We start from the raw sequence: 15,499 nt of genomic DNA, 5'->3' as shown, positions 1-15,499 counted from the left end.
GACGTAATTAGGCATATGGAAAGAGAAGCACAGAACTGTGCATGCGCGTTGATGAGGGCAGAACTGAGTATGGAAGGCAAACGGAAGAAAAACCGTCTACAAGAAGCAAGATGAAAGAATGGAAAAAAAGTAAAAGGAAAACGAAGAAGATGGTGAGATCACGGTTTGCTTGGAAGCTATCTCCCACTTACAAAAACTTGAATAAATGTATCAGAAGATGTGGTTGGATAGAAAATTGTACAAACTGTAAATAGCAACTTATAAATAAAAAAGATGTATGGTTGATGGTTATAGACTGATTTTAAACACACCTAAATGACAATAATTTACTTTTGCCAATTAGCCAGTCAAAAGCCTTCATAAAGTGTAATGTAAATCCGATTATTCTGAGAAATCTAGGCTCAGTTATCTAGCTAGCCATACCGACTTTGGTTTTGGGTGGTTTCTCAGCTCATTCTATGCAAATTCTGGGATGGTGAAAGCTACTCGTATATTTGTAACGATAATTACGGTCGATGCGACGTAAAACACAAAACGCAAAATTTGTTTTCCGTAGGTTGTTATGACGATGAATGAAGATATAGTGAGCTAAAATTAAACATATCAGTGGAATTAAACTCTTTCTGTTAGTTAACTTGTCATTCACTTTACGAAGCTTCTAAGACACATGCACTAACTTCAATGGCGCAAATATAAGACTCATGAACTATTTAAATGTTATTCAATGTCTTGGCGATATTTGCGGTGATTAGTTTCGAACTTGGACGTAGCTGTACAAAGAATTTCCAATTTGGTTATCTGCATATCTAATATTTTAATCTTGTTCGGAATGACATTTACGCAGTGGGAAACGGTGCGGACTTTTATTTTGTCACTCCATCGCCCCAAATTGCCAACGACACAAAAGCATAAAATACACTTCGCAAACAGTTTTTTATGCATTAAAACGGATAGGTAAAGAGCAGTTTTTAGAAAAAAAACGGTTTAACTGATTGTTAAGGACTCAGAACAAGTAACTGAAGCTCTCATTGCTGACAGGTTACTAGCACATAGCTTAGAATGTCTTCCTTCCTTTTCGGTTGCAAATTTTTGGATTGCCTCATCAATATAGATATCTTTAACTAGCTCATTTTTTGTTGAGTAGCTGCTAAATTAGACAGTCGTGCTTGACTCATAGTGGACCCAAGATATTTCTTAATTGATTTGACTTTTGAAACAAAGAATTCTCTTGCATAATGCTATCGAAACACACGTCGTTAAGAAAATAGCGCCAAAACAAATCTGCGAACACTTCCGGAAAAAATCATCTTAGTCGTGAAATTTGTTCAGGGATACCGTCTTCAGGAATCTCATGATAATTGTCAATTGACTTTTGTGTAGTCATGGGAAGTTTCGTTTCTGAAGTTTGAATCAAATGACGGGGTCCGAAACATGTCTAATATAAGTTCCACGGTTTTGCAACATGTGTCAATTTCTTGCAGAAAGCTGTCGATGCTCTCTTAACATGGACCTTCTCAGTTCTCTGCATTCTGTACAGTACGGCTCGGAAATGTCTAGGTAGCGTCCCTCAGTTCTCCTACCTGTCGGGCAGGGGATTAGTGGACCCTTCCACGATCCTCTCTGGGCGCAAATTTCACTTGGTGCAAAGTTCAGTGTGCGAACTTTCCAGTACACTGTTCCACCAAATTAAAGAAGAACTAGAAAAAAATGTAGAAGGAATTGGATGCCCTGATCGGGTTCTCCACGATACTGTATCAGGTGCTGCTAGAGTCTTCACTGTCGACATTGAAGCAATCGCCATAACAGTATTTAATTATTTTTCAATACACGCAGTGAGGACAAAGAAACTGAAAGAGTTCCACTTATACGTTGATGTCAATCATCTCTTCTATCTCTTTCAAAAACAAGATGGCTGTCGTTAATGCCCCTAGTTCAGAGAATTCATAAGCTTTTTATTCCATTAAAACAATTTTTTGACTCCGTAGACACACCACTTCAAATAATTTCAGATTTTTTCAGTAGGCCGATCAGCGAAATTTACTTCACGTTTCTGCAGTCAAACTTGGCTCTGTTTGAAAACCATATAAAAAGCGTGAAGAAGAATTAATTCTCTATAATTGAAGTAGGAAATATATTAATCAACACTCAAAGATATCTGAATGAAAGGAAGACTGCCAGTTTTATTGGCATGTAAACCAAGATGAATTTGAACAATTTAAAGAATGAGAACCCTAATTAAGAAACTATTTGATTTCGAAATTTTTCTATACCATATCATTTAATTACTTAGAGGAATAGATTATTTCTTTTAATAAATATCAAGCATTGATTGGATGAGGTTATTGAAACCCCAGATTGGGTGATGACCGAAAACGCTATTATATACCTGTCTAAAAATGGTGTGACGATTTCAGGCGATCATTGTTTTCGGAAATATATGTGTTGAACAGCTTTCTAGAAACTAAACGTGACTCGGAAGAATGGAAGTCTAAAAAGTCCGTGGAAGAAAAGTGGATTTACTTTATTAAGGAAACCGAAAATCCTAAAATTATGCTAGTATTTATTTTCCATTCACGGACACAACGGCATTGTGGAAAGAGCGTTTTCGCTTATGTCCGCCCAGTGCACTGATGAAAGATATTAGGTGCTTCCAGGACTGTGGAATCAATTTTACAGTGCCAGTTTAACTACAAGCTGACTTGCATGGAGTTTTATAAACACGTAAAAGGGAAAGAAGACTTGTCTAAAAATGGTGTGACGATTTCAGGCGATCATTGTTTTCGGAAATATATGTGTTGAACAGCTTTCTAGAAACTAAACGTGACTCGAAAAAAAAAAAGGATTATCTACTGCTTCTGCAGCACCAAGTTCCTTATAGTTGTGTTCTAAATAACAAGTAATGATATTAAATAAATTTTTTACTTCATTTCTACATCCCCATCTCCGAATGTCCCGACGAGGTCCCAGCTAGATATGGCAGCCCTGTGTACAACTGGTAACGGAAAGATTTGTAACTAGCATCCACGGTTTTCAGCTCTACATCTTACTTGAAAACGGCTTAATAGTGCATGGCGGATTGTTAGCAGCAATGCTGTCTTACCTCTTCTCTTCCCGTCTAGATTATTGCTGTATGAATTAAATATATTTTCGAAAAAGCTTCTTGCCCCTTGTGTACGACTGGTCTAGCAACGGTCCTGTAACATAATGCTGTCCGAACTGCGCACACGGGTTATGGAAAATGTATATAGTCTATTTGTTGCCAAAAAGACACGGCTGATATTCCACGGGTCACTTACACCATGTATTCTACTTGTTGCAATGATCAAACATTTGCCCTCATTTTGTAGCACTGTTCCACGTAGTTTATAAGTCACGTTTACTTGTCCCTTGTTTTACGTTAAGTATATGAATAGCATATTGTATTGGTTCGTAACAACCTCAACGTATCAGTAATCGTTACAGTAGATAAGCACATTAGATTCGCACAATACATCACACCATAAACACAAGGTGGCCACCATTTACGTTTTAGCTGCTGCACACATTCCGAATAAATAAACGTTGTAGAATTATTAATCCACGAACTGTGTCACTGCTTCCGATATGTGCGTGTAACCTTTGCTGTAACACAGTCACGAACACCGTTACTGGCAATATGCAAATGATTATACGAGTTCAGTCACAATTCGGGAGTGAGCTACCAGATACGCTTCAGTAGCTGTGATAGTGGAACAGTAGAGGTGAAAAATTCTAGAGTCAGGGAAGAATGGAATATATATCAAGGATACTGAAGACGCTGATGTAGAAATGCAGAAATGTATAGATTGGCACAGTATAGAAAGAAATGCGGCACGAAAGCAACCAATGGGAGGACGAAGAATAAAAGAAGAACAGTTTCACACTGAGAATGTTGTATCGTCAGGCCGGTAGCTGCTATTAAAAGCGTAACGTGTACGACGACGAAACTGCAATGTCGCTGTCTGACTTCAGAGTCTTGCTACGTCACATTTCTCGTGCCGGTCCTGTATTCTGTGTAACGTACTTTCCGAGATGGTGTGAATTGGTGATGCATGACAGGTATAGGCAGTATGAGAATCACAGTGGGGGCAATTATGTGTCACAGGCGCGCCTCCGTCAGAAGAAACTTGTTCTTAAAGGATTTAGCATTCTATTTTATTGGCGCATCAACACATTCGGCCATAATGTCTTCCCTTTCAGTTAGTGTGCGTATTTCGCGTTTCCTCTGCGACGGACTTTAACGCCCGCACTTGCGCCTTGCCTCCGTGACCACTCTCGGCGGTTTTATGCAGTGTCGCTTCTTGTTCTTCTTGCAGACGGGCCTCCATGATGTCGCCGCGCCAGCTGATGCGCAATTCGAACATGACGCAGAAGTGGCAGCGGCGGGAGATCTCCAACTTCGAGTACCTCATGTTCCTCAACACCATCGCCGGTAAGTACCTCAGCCGCCTGTAACAGTGTCACATTCAGCGGACAGTGTGAGCCCAGTACTGTGTCGAGTCAACACACTGCTCCGTTTCACACCTGAGTGTCACTGTATTTTAGACGAGTATTTCCTTTGGTACCTGTTCCAGCATACGTGTTCCTCCAACTTTATGGTCCTAGATCCTAACACCACCAAAATAACGGCACGTCGTAGATTAGTCACTTGTGATATGCTACGCAGTATTTCCCTGACAGGCAGCGTGCTATAGCCAGCCTTCTACCAAGACCTAAGCGTGGGCTTCAGCAGAAATGTATCAAGATCAGAGTTATCTCTCTGTGGTGACAGATATCACTCCAGTGCTTTACCTAAAGAATGTATTGAAAAAAAAGGAAGGCAAAGATTAAGATTTAACGTCCCGTTGACATCGAGGTTATTCGAGGCGGAGCATAACCTCTAAATATGTCAGGAATGGGAAAGGAAATAGGCCTGCCATTTAAAAGGAATAATCCAGGAATTTGCCGGGAGTGATTTAGAGAAATCGCTGAAAATCTAAATCCGAATGTCTGGACGCGATTTTGAACCGTTGTCCTCTCGAATGCGAGTCCAGTTGGTAACCACTGCGCCACTTCGCTCGGTGCTTGGGTTGGATATGAAAACAGGGGGATATTGTAGATAACGAGGCGAGACATAAAGGAAATGAAATATAGTGACAGAAAACTAATTTGTTTCATACATTGGGACAACAGCATGGGTGCTCATTGTGGAGGTACCTTGGTGTTCTTGTAGCAAAGCGGAGAATGCAGGCTACGTTCTCAGTGGGTGTCAGAGACGACATGAACGGACGGCAGTCCTCATACACTAAGATATGAAGCTGTTAACGTGTGCGATGGTGAAAACCTGGGATCACAGAACTCACCCCATTTTTTCCAGATATCCCATTTTCCAACTCTTCTCGTCCGACATGAAAATAACGCAGCCAATGGATTAAATGAAACCCTTTAGCTAAACACAATCTCTTTTTAAACCATTACATTTCTTACTCTGTAAACTAATGTGAAGCTCTCTTCAACTCGAAGGTTGGTTTTAACACTGCGCTACTTTATTAAGTTTTATTCAAGATGACACGACCCTGCCTCCCCCTCCCCCCCCCCCCCCCCCAACACAGCCATTTGTAGGGGTAACGATAGTTTAACGTGTGGTGCGAACTGAGATACAACTTGTAATTTCTCGCTTTAAGAAATCGTTGCAAAGAGGTGAAGGAAGCGACCAGTGACAGAAAAAAGAAATCCCAGGCTTACAGAGGACTCGACCGTGGACCTTCGGATTCGTGGTGTGACTTAGAGCCCCCCCCCCCTCCCCCCCCCTTAATACGTAAATACAGGGTTATTACAAATGATTGAAGCGATTTCACAGCTCTACAATAACTTTATTATTTGAGATATTTTCACAATGCTTTGCACACACATACAAAAACTCAAAAAGTTTTTTTAGGCATTCACAAATGTTCGATATGTGCCCCTTTAGTGATTCGGCAGACATCAAACCGATAATCAAGTTCCTCCCACACTCGGCGCAGCATGTCCCCATCAATGAGTTCGAAAGCATCGTTGATGCGAGCTCGCAGTTCTGGCACGTTTCTTCGCAGAGGAGGTTTAAACACTGAATCTTTCACATAACCCCACAGCAAGAAATCGCATGGGGTTAAGTCGGGAGAGCCGATCCATCGGTTTTCCAATCTCCTGTTTAAGAAATCCCGAACATCGTGATGGAAGTGCGGTGGAGCACCATCCTGTTGGAAGATGAAGTCGGCGCTGTCGGTCTCCAGTTGTGGCATGAGCCAATTTTCCAGCATGTCCAGATACACGTGTCCTGTAACGTTTTTTTCGCAGAAGAAAAAGGGGCCGTCAACTTTCAACCGTGAGATTGCACAAAACACGTTAACTATTGGTGAATTGCGAATTTGCTGCACGAATGCGTGAGGATTCTCTACCGCCCAGATTCGCACATTACGTCTGTTCACTTCACCATTAAGAAAAAATGTTGCTTCATCACTGAAAACAAGTTTCGCACTGAACGCATCCTCTTCCATGAGCTGTTGCAACCGCGCCGAAAATTCAAAGCGTTTGACTTTGTCATCGGGTGTCAGGGCTTGTAGCAATTGTAAACGGTAAGGCTTCTGCTTTAGCCTTTTCCGTAAGATTTTCCAAACCGTCGGCTGTGGTACGTTTAGCTCCCTGCTTGCTTTATTCGTCGACTTCCGCGGGCTACGCGTGAAACTTGCCCGCACGCGTTCAACCGTTTCTTCGCCCACTGCAGGCCGACCCGTTGATTTCCCCTTACAGAGGCATCCAGAAGCTTTAAACTGCGCATACCATCGCCGAATGGAGTTAGCAGTTGCTGGATCTTTGTTGAACTTTGTCCTGAAGTGTCGTTGCACTGTTATGACTGATGTGAGTGCATTTCAAGCACGACATACGCTTTCTCGGCTCCTGTCGCCATTTTGTCTCACTGCGCTCTCAAGCGCTCTGGCGGCAGAAACCTGAAGTGCGGCTTCAGCTGAACAAAACTTTATGAGTTTTTCTACGTATGTGTAGTGTGTCGTGACCATATGTCAATGAATGGAGCTACAGTGAATTTATGAAATCGCTTCAATCATTTGTTATAGCCCTGTACACACACACATCAGCGCGTGCGTGCCTTATACGACTGCCCTGCTCTCAGCAATTATTTGTAGAAATAACGTAGCGGATTGTCACTCTGCTAATTGGCATGTAGTTGTGTTTATGTGCGGTGTGGTGACTAAGTATGCTATAGAGTGCAAATCCAAAAGTTTTGGATCGAACGTCAGCCGGTTCTGGGATTTGTTCGTGCCCCTTACCGTTTATTTCACCTGTGGCATTGCTTCGAATATGTGAGGACTGCCACGTTGCACTGTCGTTCGCAGTCCATGTTATGCAGTAGGTTCGTTGGGTAAATGAGGGTAGCTTGAAAACCAGTGGTGCAATGCGAAATACGTACAATGCTTGCTCTGTAGGAAGTGCGGTGCGGTACTCGCAAGGAAACTCATGCCACGTAGTTGTAGCTGAATACGATCCGTTCAAACGGAGAAAGCTAAGCGCCTTTTGTTTCTGCATTACACTTCGTGACGTTGGCTAATGAACGAACGAGTTAGCTGCACCAGGTACACCCCTACTGCAACTGGTGCCAATGTTAGCTTTTAATTTCGATGCGTGAATTAAAATTCACCATAAGTTCCCATCTTCCTTGATATAAAAACACTTTCTTGTGAAATCGGAAGAATCGTGTTGAGTACGACCTAAAGGTCTGCTTCATTGACGCATCACTGTGACTCATAGTTTTGCCTACCAGTCGTTAAGGTAGGAGAGCCCTAAGTTGGAAATTATAGAGTAAATGTTTTCCTCAAGACAAACCTGGGTTGTTCCAAAACGATCCTTACAACTTTGATTACGTGTATTTGAGAAACGTGGATAGGTAGAAAAGTATGATTCGCAGCATAATGCTCAGGCACACATAAAGTTTTAATTTCCGTTCAACAGAGTTCAGAGTTTGCGGCATTTTTAGAACGCACAATGTCTAAACCATATTCCAGTTCCTCCCATGTCGAGCCTAACATGTCCTCATTAACGTGTGTAGTTGCTACTCTGATGCGAGCTCGCAATTCGTGCAGGTCACGCACTGGGATCTGGTAGACACTACCCTACACAAAGTCCCTAACAAGAGCATCTAATGGGATTATGTCTGGACATCTTGGAGGCCAGGAAATTGTCCTGTGTCGATACAGCGACCTGAAAACATGTCGAAAACCTTCCCAACTGTCAAGGCTTATTTAGGAGAGGCACCATCCTGCTGCAGCATGATGTCAGGTTGCAGTTCTTCAACCTCTGCAAATACAAACTGTTACAGCAGGTCTCGATGGACAGTCGAGGTTACTAATGGCCCTGAGAAGAAAAGCTGTCCCACTACACGGTTGTGAAGGAGATCACACCACACTTTTACGTTTGGACTGTCACACATAATTTCCATGGTAAATTCGTGGGTTCCCAGAGTCCCAGATCCTCACATTGTGTCGGTTTACCTTGCCGAACTCATGAAAGTAACCTTCGTCCGTGGACATAACTTTTTCATGTGGTCTGGATAATCTTCGGTGCGACTCAGAATTCCAGTTGCAAGTGCTTTGCGCTTTGGCATGTCACCAGATTGAAGTGCATGCAGCAGCTGCACCCTGTAGTCACGAAGCTTCAGTGTCGTGTGTAGCATCCAGTGCACCGTGTTTGGTGATAGCTTCAACTGACGCGACGCTCGACGATTGATTTGGTTAGGTTTCGGATAAACGCCTGTTGCACCCTTCCGCATCTGCATAACTACTGCTCGGATGCCCAAACTCGTCTTTTTCGTGACACTTCTGAGAGTCCTTGAACCTCGTCCACCACAGTTTGATGATCGGACGCGGTGATGGTATGCTTCTGTAATGTGTCCAAACTTCCGCTGGACTTGGGTTTCAGATTTGCTCTTTATTAACAATTCCACAGTCTGTGCCATCTGCTGGAGGGTGGCCATTTTCGTCAATAATGAACCTACCAAAAAAAAAACCTCTAGGTGTGTGTGTGTGTGTGTGTGTGTGTGTGTGTGTGTGTGAGAGAGAGAGAGAGAGAGAGAGAGAGAGAGAGAGAGAGAGGGAGAGGGGGAGAGAGAGAGGGAGGGAGAGGGGGAGAGAGAGAACTTTGTCACAAACTGACCCTTTCTACGTATCCCCGTTGCTGAACTATCTCATCCCTATTGCTGAAATGTAAATGATCAAAGTTGTAGAGATCATTTTGCAATACTCTGTACGTGAACTCTGCATGATAAATCCTTGCAGTTCTCTGATGTCGGGCCCGCAACTAGATACAGAGGAATGGACTACCGAATCAAAAATAGCTTAGCAGGTTACACTTAACTTTCTCGCTGACATTAATAGTTGATTGCGTTGTAGTTATATCCCCCGATCACGAGGCCCCCGTTTATGATGTGTGTGTGTGTGTGTGTTTTCTTTCTTTAATAGAAACTGAGCCCCATTGAGAACGCTATTTTCTGATCGCATCAGGGTTGCCAGGTATCAGTTTTCTGAGCCGTAAATTCACGAGTCGTGGAGCTGTCGCCGCGGCGCTCCTGAATGAGGGAAGGCTTTCGAGGCGTGGGCGCCGTGCGTCCGGCACACCGGGCCATTGTGAAACGAGGCGACGTGGCGGCATTCACAGGCGGAGGTGGAGGTGGACGCCGGCGCTCTGAAATAGCGCGCGGCAAGTGAAGGAGGGCCGCGCATTCCAGGCTGAGGCTGCGGGGGCGTATTGAAATAGCGCGCCGCCGACGGACGTGTTAATCAGGTGCTGAGCGCGGGGGCTCGGGCGGCGCACAAAAACGTCCGCCGAGTCGCGGCGTTACTAAACATTACGAGCGCCGCCGGGACAAAGGGCTGGGCCGTAGCAAATTGACGCGGAGCGACGAAAGCGCGCCTGCCGGGTTTACAGGCAGGGGTCAGCTCCGACGGCAGAGCGGAGCACGCAGCGTTTCCCACTGTGCGTCTGATCCAGAAGTGGCAACAGTAGGATCGTCTGGCTCAACGGCCTTTGCAAGCGACGCCACTTCGGTGACTTTCAAGTCCTTATCCTACCCCAGTAATCCCACTCCATCTTTGAGATAGCATTTAACACAGTCAGCGATCCGTTTTTAATCTCATCTGTGCCAGTAAAACGACGACCGTTTGAGGTTTTCTTTAGTTTCGGGAACAGAAAAAAGTCCCAATGTGGCTTTGTGTTTGTGTTAGGACTTTGGAGCAGCCTGTGGCAGTGTGCAGTAAGAGTGTTTTGTTTTTGTCTTCTTTTACTAGACAGTGCCACAGGTCACCCCGAAGTCGCAACACACCACCTAGGCTACACGAATTAATCCATTTGCTGACATAATTCTCCAAAATTTTTGAGAAAATTATGTGTTCTAGAATAGTATCTTTACCTTAGCAACGATAGTATCCTTAGACAACCACAGTTTGGCTTTCACAAGGGTTGCTCCATTTAACGTCCGCTCAAATTATAAATACCACTGGTTAGTATTCTCTGCGACCTCACTAAGGCATTTGACTGTGTGAATCACTTCATTCTTCTAGGTAAATTGACGTTTTATACAATCGATGGTGTAGCCAACCAATCAATAATGTCATGTCTAACCAAAAGAATGCAGAAAGCTGTACTTAGCGATTCAAGCAATATAGTCCAGGGACATAATTATGACTGGGGAGAAGTCACGTAGGGGATTCCCCAAGGTTCAAGGTTCAGTCGTAGGTCACTACTGTTCGTCATATACGTAAACAATGTTCCGTCTACTAAATAACAAACAAAAATAGTTGTTTTTGCCGATGACACTTGTGTTGTAATCAGTCCAAGCAAACGTACAGCAACAGAAGAAACGGTAAGCAAAGTTCTTAAAAGAATCATTGACTGATTTTCTGAGAATGGTGTCTTCTCAGTTTTAAAAAGACTCAACATGTTCAGTTCTGCACACTAATGATAAGTGTAACACATGCTGAGGAAATAATAAATATGGTGGAAACTTGAAAATTCTTAGGGTTTCATACTGATGAGAATTTAAATTAAACAAAAAACACATTTTGGAACTCCTGAAACAACTTAGTTCAGCCACATTTGCGCTTAGAATCACTGAAAATCTTGGGGAGAGACAAATAAGTAAGTTGACATATTTTGCATATTTTTATTCAATAATGTCATATAGAATAATGTTGTGGGATAACTCATCTTTAAGAAAGAAATTCTTCATTGCTCAAAAACGTGCTATTAAAACAATATCTGGTGCTCACTCGAGGTTGTCTTGTAGATATGTTTAAGAAGTTGGGCATTCTGACTACTGCTCCACGGTATATTTATTCCCTCATGAAGTTTGTTCAATATAATCCACAGCAGTTCAAAAGGAACAATGAGACGCATAATTACAATACCAGAAGGAAAAATGACATTCATTATTCCACATTAAGGTTCTCTTTAGCACGAAAAGGGGGTGCACATTGCTGCAACAAAAAAATTTTTGATCCCTCACCTAGTGACGTCTGACAGTCAGCCAAGTAAAATTTGATAACAAACTGAGAAAGTTTCTCCTTGACAACTCCTTCTCTTCCGTAGAAGAACTTATATTACTGAAACGTGTAAAGGGTGGTGGGTAGGAATTACTAACTTAAACCTGTATATCTTTTCTCTAAAAAACTTAGAAAAGTTCTGAATGTAGCCATACGTACAAATTAATTTGCGATGTGTATTAAAAATAATTCGTTTCACATCATTACGATCTATCGTGCAGAGTGATAAGTGGGACATCTAATTAACTAATTTGATGATGAAGATTTAAAACACCGAAACGCGTCGCGCAAATTGTGGCTCATAACAATAAACTTGTTTTGTTCGATGTCAGCAACAGACACGGCAGAGCCTACCCAAAAAGGTTCGCGTTTAAAGTACTCCTTATTGATCGTTCGACATTGTGGCGAGAATGCGTCGAGCACTGTGCCATTAAAACCGAAGGACGCAGTGGCGGTGACCTTCACATCCGACCGCACGTGGAGAGTTTTATTCGATCTTGGCGATCCAGAATGCTTCCACTGGGACGGTTGAGCTTAAGTTTCGACGTCAGATACGTAAATCCGTGTCTCGTCGCCAGTTGTGGCACGCCTCAGTAGTTCTGCATCGTTGTTGACTACATCTAGCGACTCCTGAGCAGCTTGCATTCGCCTCTGGTTTTGTTCGAAACTCGACGATTTTGGAACGGAATTTGTTGTGACACGTTTCATACCGAAAACAGTTAAAAAATTTCAAATGGTTCAAATGGCTCTGAGCACTATGGGACTTAACATCTGTGGTTATGAGTCCCCTAGAACTTAGAACTACTTAAACCTAACTAACCTAAGGACATCACACACATCCATGCCCGAAGCAGGATTCGAACCTGCGACCGTAGCAGTTGCGCGGTTCCGGACTGAGCGCCTAGAACCACGAGACCACCGCGGCCGGCAAAAAAAATTTTGTGCCAGGTTTTACCTGTAGCCTACTTATCAAACGCAGTATTTAACATATATAAACATTGTTACAGTTTATGTCGTGCTTTTAGCAAAATTTAATATAAATTCTCTGATCCCTGTTTGTAAAGAATATTCTCTAACAATCGTTGATACTACCAAAACACATGTAAACTTTTTGACAGCTAACGTTTCAGGCGTGTTCACTAATACAACAATGAAAACATTGCACTGATGGGACTTCTGCAACACGCAAAATTACAAAATTCTCGCTATCTGTGGAACATACCTTGTACTTTACGTTTATTGTTCAGGACGATTGCATTCCAATCCTTTTTATAGAGGGCGAGCTAGCAGTGTTTGCCAGAAGTGGTGACCGCCTTAAATTGTGTTGGAATTTGTAATGTTTTGTAATGACGACACCTCCTTGCACATATCTCGAATGTTAACAGATGGCGCTCAAGTTAGCACTGTGCCGTGCTGTTTTTCTACAGAAACGGACTTAAGGCTAATAAAAAGTGAAATATACAATGTAAACGTTTAAAACCTGATTTCCTGTAATATTCGGATAAAGAATTCATAGAATATGGAAAAAATGCGTCGTGAGCATTGCAAATTGGAGTCCGTACCAAAATGGGCCTCCGCGACGGTTATGGCGAAAAGGATGCTACAGACTACTAAGTAAGGGTCTCTAATTCAGTTACTCGTGAGTTTACACAGGTTAGCCGCGAAGTAATACTGACCCTATCACGTAATAGTTTCGAAAAATGTAATACTATATTTATAGCATTCTTAGATTTGGAAAAAAGTTTTGACGTAGTTGATTAGTAAACGATCTTCGAAACTGTGAAAATATCACAGATAAAATACAGGGAGAGATAGCTGTCTAAAACATGTATATGCACCTGACTGCAGTTCTCAGACTCAAAGGACATGGTAAGGAATGCAGTGGCGAGAATAGAGGCACACAGTGCTGCATACCCTACGTTACACGGGTAGCTGAGAAGAAATTTAGGAGAGCAACTAGAGTTCATTGAGAAATAATTAAAAAAAAATTACGGTTTGCCTATGGCATCACAATTCTGTCAGAAACTCAAAAGACTTAGAGTATTGGTTGAACGGAATGGATAGCGTCTTGAACGATAGTTTTAGGATGAACATAAATAAAACGGGCGTAATGCAGTATCGACGAGCCCGTGATCGAATCCTCCTCGCCAGTTAACGACGAAGGCTGAACTGGGCTGCCTGGAGGTAGTTTTTAGGCGGTTTCCCACCTCTAACTAGGTAAATACCGGTCTGCTGCTACTCACATCCCACTTCAGTTGTATGTTACGAAAGATTAAGAAAACGTTCCCACACTTGAACATGCGATTACTCTACGCGCACGTAGGTGGAGTACACAGATTCTGTCCCGAGGGGTTGGGCGGGGAGTTGCGACAGGAAGAGCACCTATCCACCAACTGTCACTTCCATTGCCAAAAGCCATACAACAATGGCGCACCTCCACCCCATGTACCGAGAAAAGGCAAAGAAGAAGAAGAAGAAGAAGAAGAAGAAGAAGATAGAGTCTAGGCGGATTAAGTCAGGTAATTACGAGGAAATTTCATTACGAAATGAGACTCCAAAAGTAGTAGAGAAGTTTTGAAATTTGGGCAGCAAAGTGACTGGAGATGGCAAAAGTAAAGAGAATACAAAATTGAGAGTTGCAATAGCAAGGAAATGCCTTTTTGAGAAATAAGTATGTGATGTCGAAGTAGATTCAAGTGTTATGAAGAGTCTTCTGAATAAAATTTCTCTCTCCCTTATTTGGAGCTGAAAGTTGGACGATAGGTTAGAGATTAGATTAGATTCAGTTTTCATTCCATAGGCCCAAAAATGAGATGATTTTCGTAGGTGTGGAACAGGTCACAAAACATAACATAAGAAACATAAAACATCTGACTACAATATTCAATACCCTGATCATTTGTCAGGAGATTGTCAAAATAGGTGAATACATTGCACTAAACTGGAACTGCTAATATTTACAGAATTAATATGCTGTCAGAGCGAAACATAGGCAAGAACTTTTAATAAATTTATCATACACAAAATACCTAATCTTGACCGTTGTGACCAAGTGCTGTCAAAACTGAAATCTAACACACATTTTTACTTAAGCTTGTCTACCAGTCCGTGTTAAGATATTAATCCACAGAGTAGAGGGAGATGCCTGTCAAAAAGTCTTTCAAACTCTGTTGAAGCTGTGCTTTATCTAAAACCAAGTTTTTATGGTTTCTGGTAATTTATTGAAAATGTGTATTCCTGAGTATTGGACCGTTTTCTGCACCAAGTTAAGTGATTTTGTGTCTTTATGTAGATTATTTTTATGCCTGGATTGATACTATGTATTGAGCTGTTGGTTGGAAACAGATATATATATATATATAAATGGTTCTGAGCACTATGGGACTTAACTGCTGAGGTCATCAGTCCCCTAGAACTTAGAACTACTTAAACCTAACCTAAGGACAGCACACACATCCATGCCCGATGCAGGATTCGAACCTGCGACCGTAGCGTCGCGCGGTTCCAAACAGAAGCGCCTAGAACTTCTCGGCCACACCGGCCGGCAGAGATATATTACTTGCAACAAATTACATTAAGGAATAAATATACTGAGAAGCAGTGGTTAGAATACAGGGTTCCTCCTTGTTGTTCTTTAATGTACACCACAAATGAATCTTGTCACACACTTTCGCACGCTAAAAACTTTTGCTTGGTTTGACGAGATAACCCAGAATATGTTCCCGTATGACATAACAGAATGAAAGTAAGCAAAGTATGCAAGTTCTTTTATATTTTTATCCCCTACATCTGACATCATTGTCACTGCAAATACAGACTTGTTTAGGCGCTTCAGCAGTTCTGTGATATGCCCTTCTCAACTGAATTTATTATCGAGTTGTAATCACAGAAATTTAACAGTCCTCCTCCTCGAT

The 15,499-nt window shown here is 42.2% G+C and overlaps 1 protein-coding gene across 1 annotated transcript in view; it reads left to right on the top strand.

The window, feature by feature from the left end:
• Positions 1-15,499, top strand: part of LOC124622011 (neurobeachin) — a 1,442,121-nt gene that overhangs the window by 1,298,158 nt on the left and 128,464 nt on the right. Inside the window, exon 39 of the mRNA XM_047147563.1 lies at positions 4,335-4,450. Coding sequence (XP_047003519.1) covers positions 4,335-4,450 — 116 coding nt within the window. The remainder of the gene's footprint in view (positions 1-4,334; positions 4,451-15,499) is intronic.

The sequence above is a fragment of the Schistocerca americana genome, chromosome 7 (assembly GCF_021461395.2).
Source record: "Schistocerca americana isolate TAMUIC-IGC-003095 chromosome 7, iqSchAmer2.1, whole genome shotgun sequence".
Taxonomy (NCBI): Eukaryota; Metazoa; Arthropoda; class Insecta; order Orthoptera; family Acrididae; genus Schistocerca; species Schistocerca americana.
This window is presented reverse-complemented; position numbering and strand designations above follow the sequence as displayed.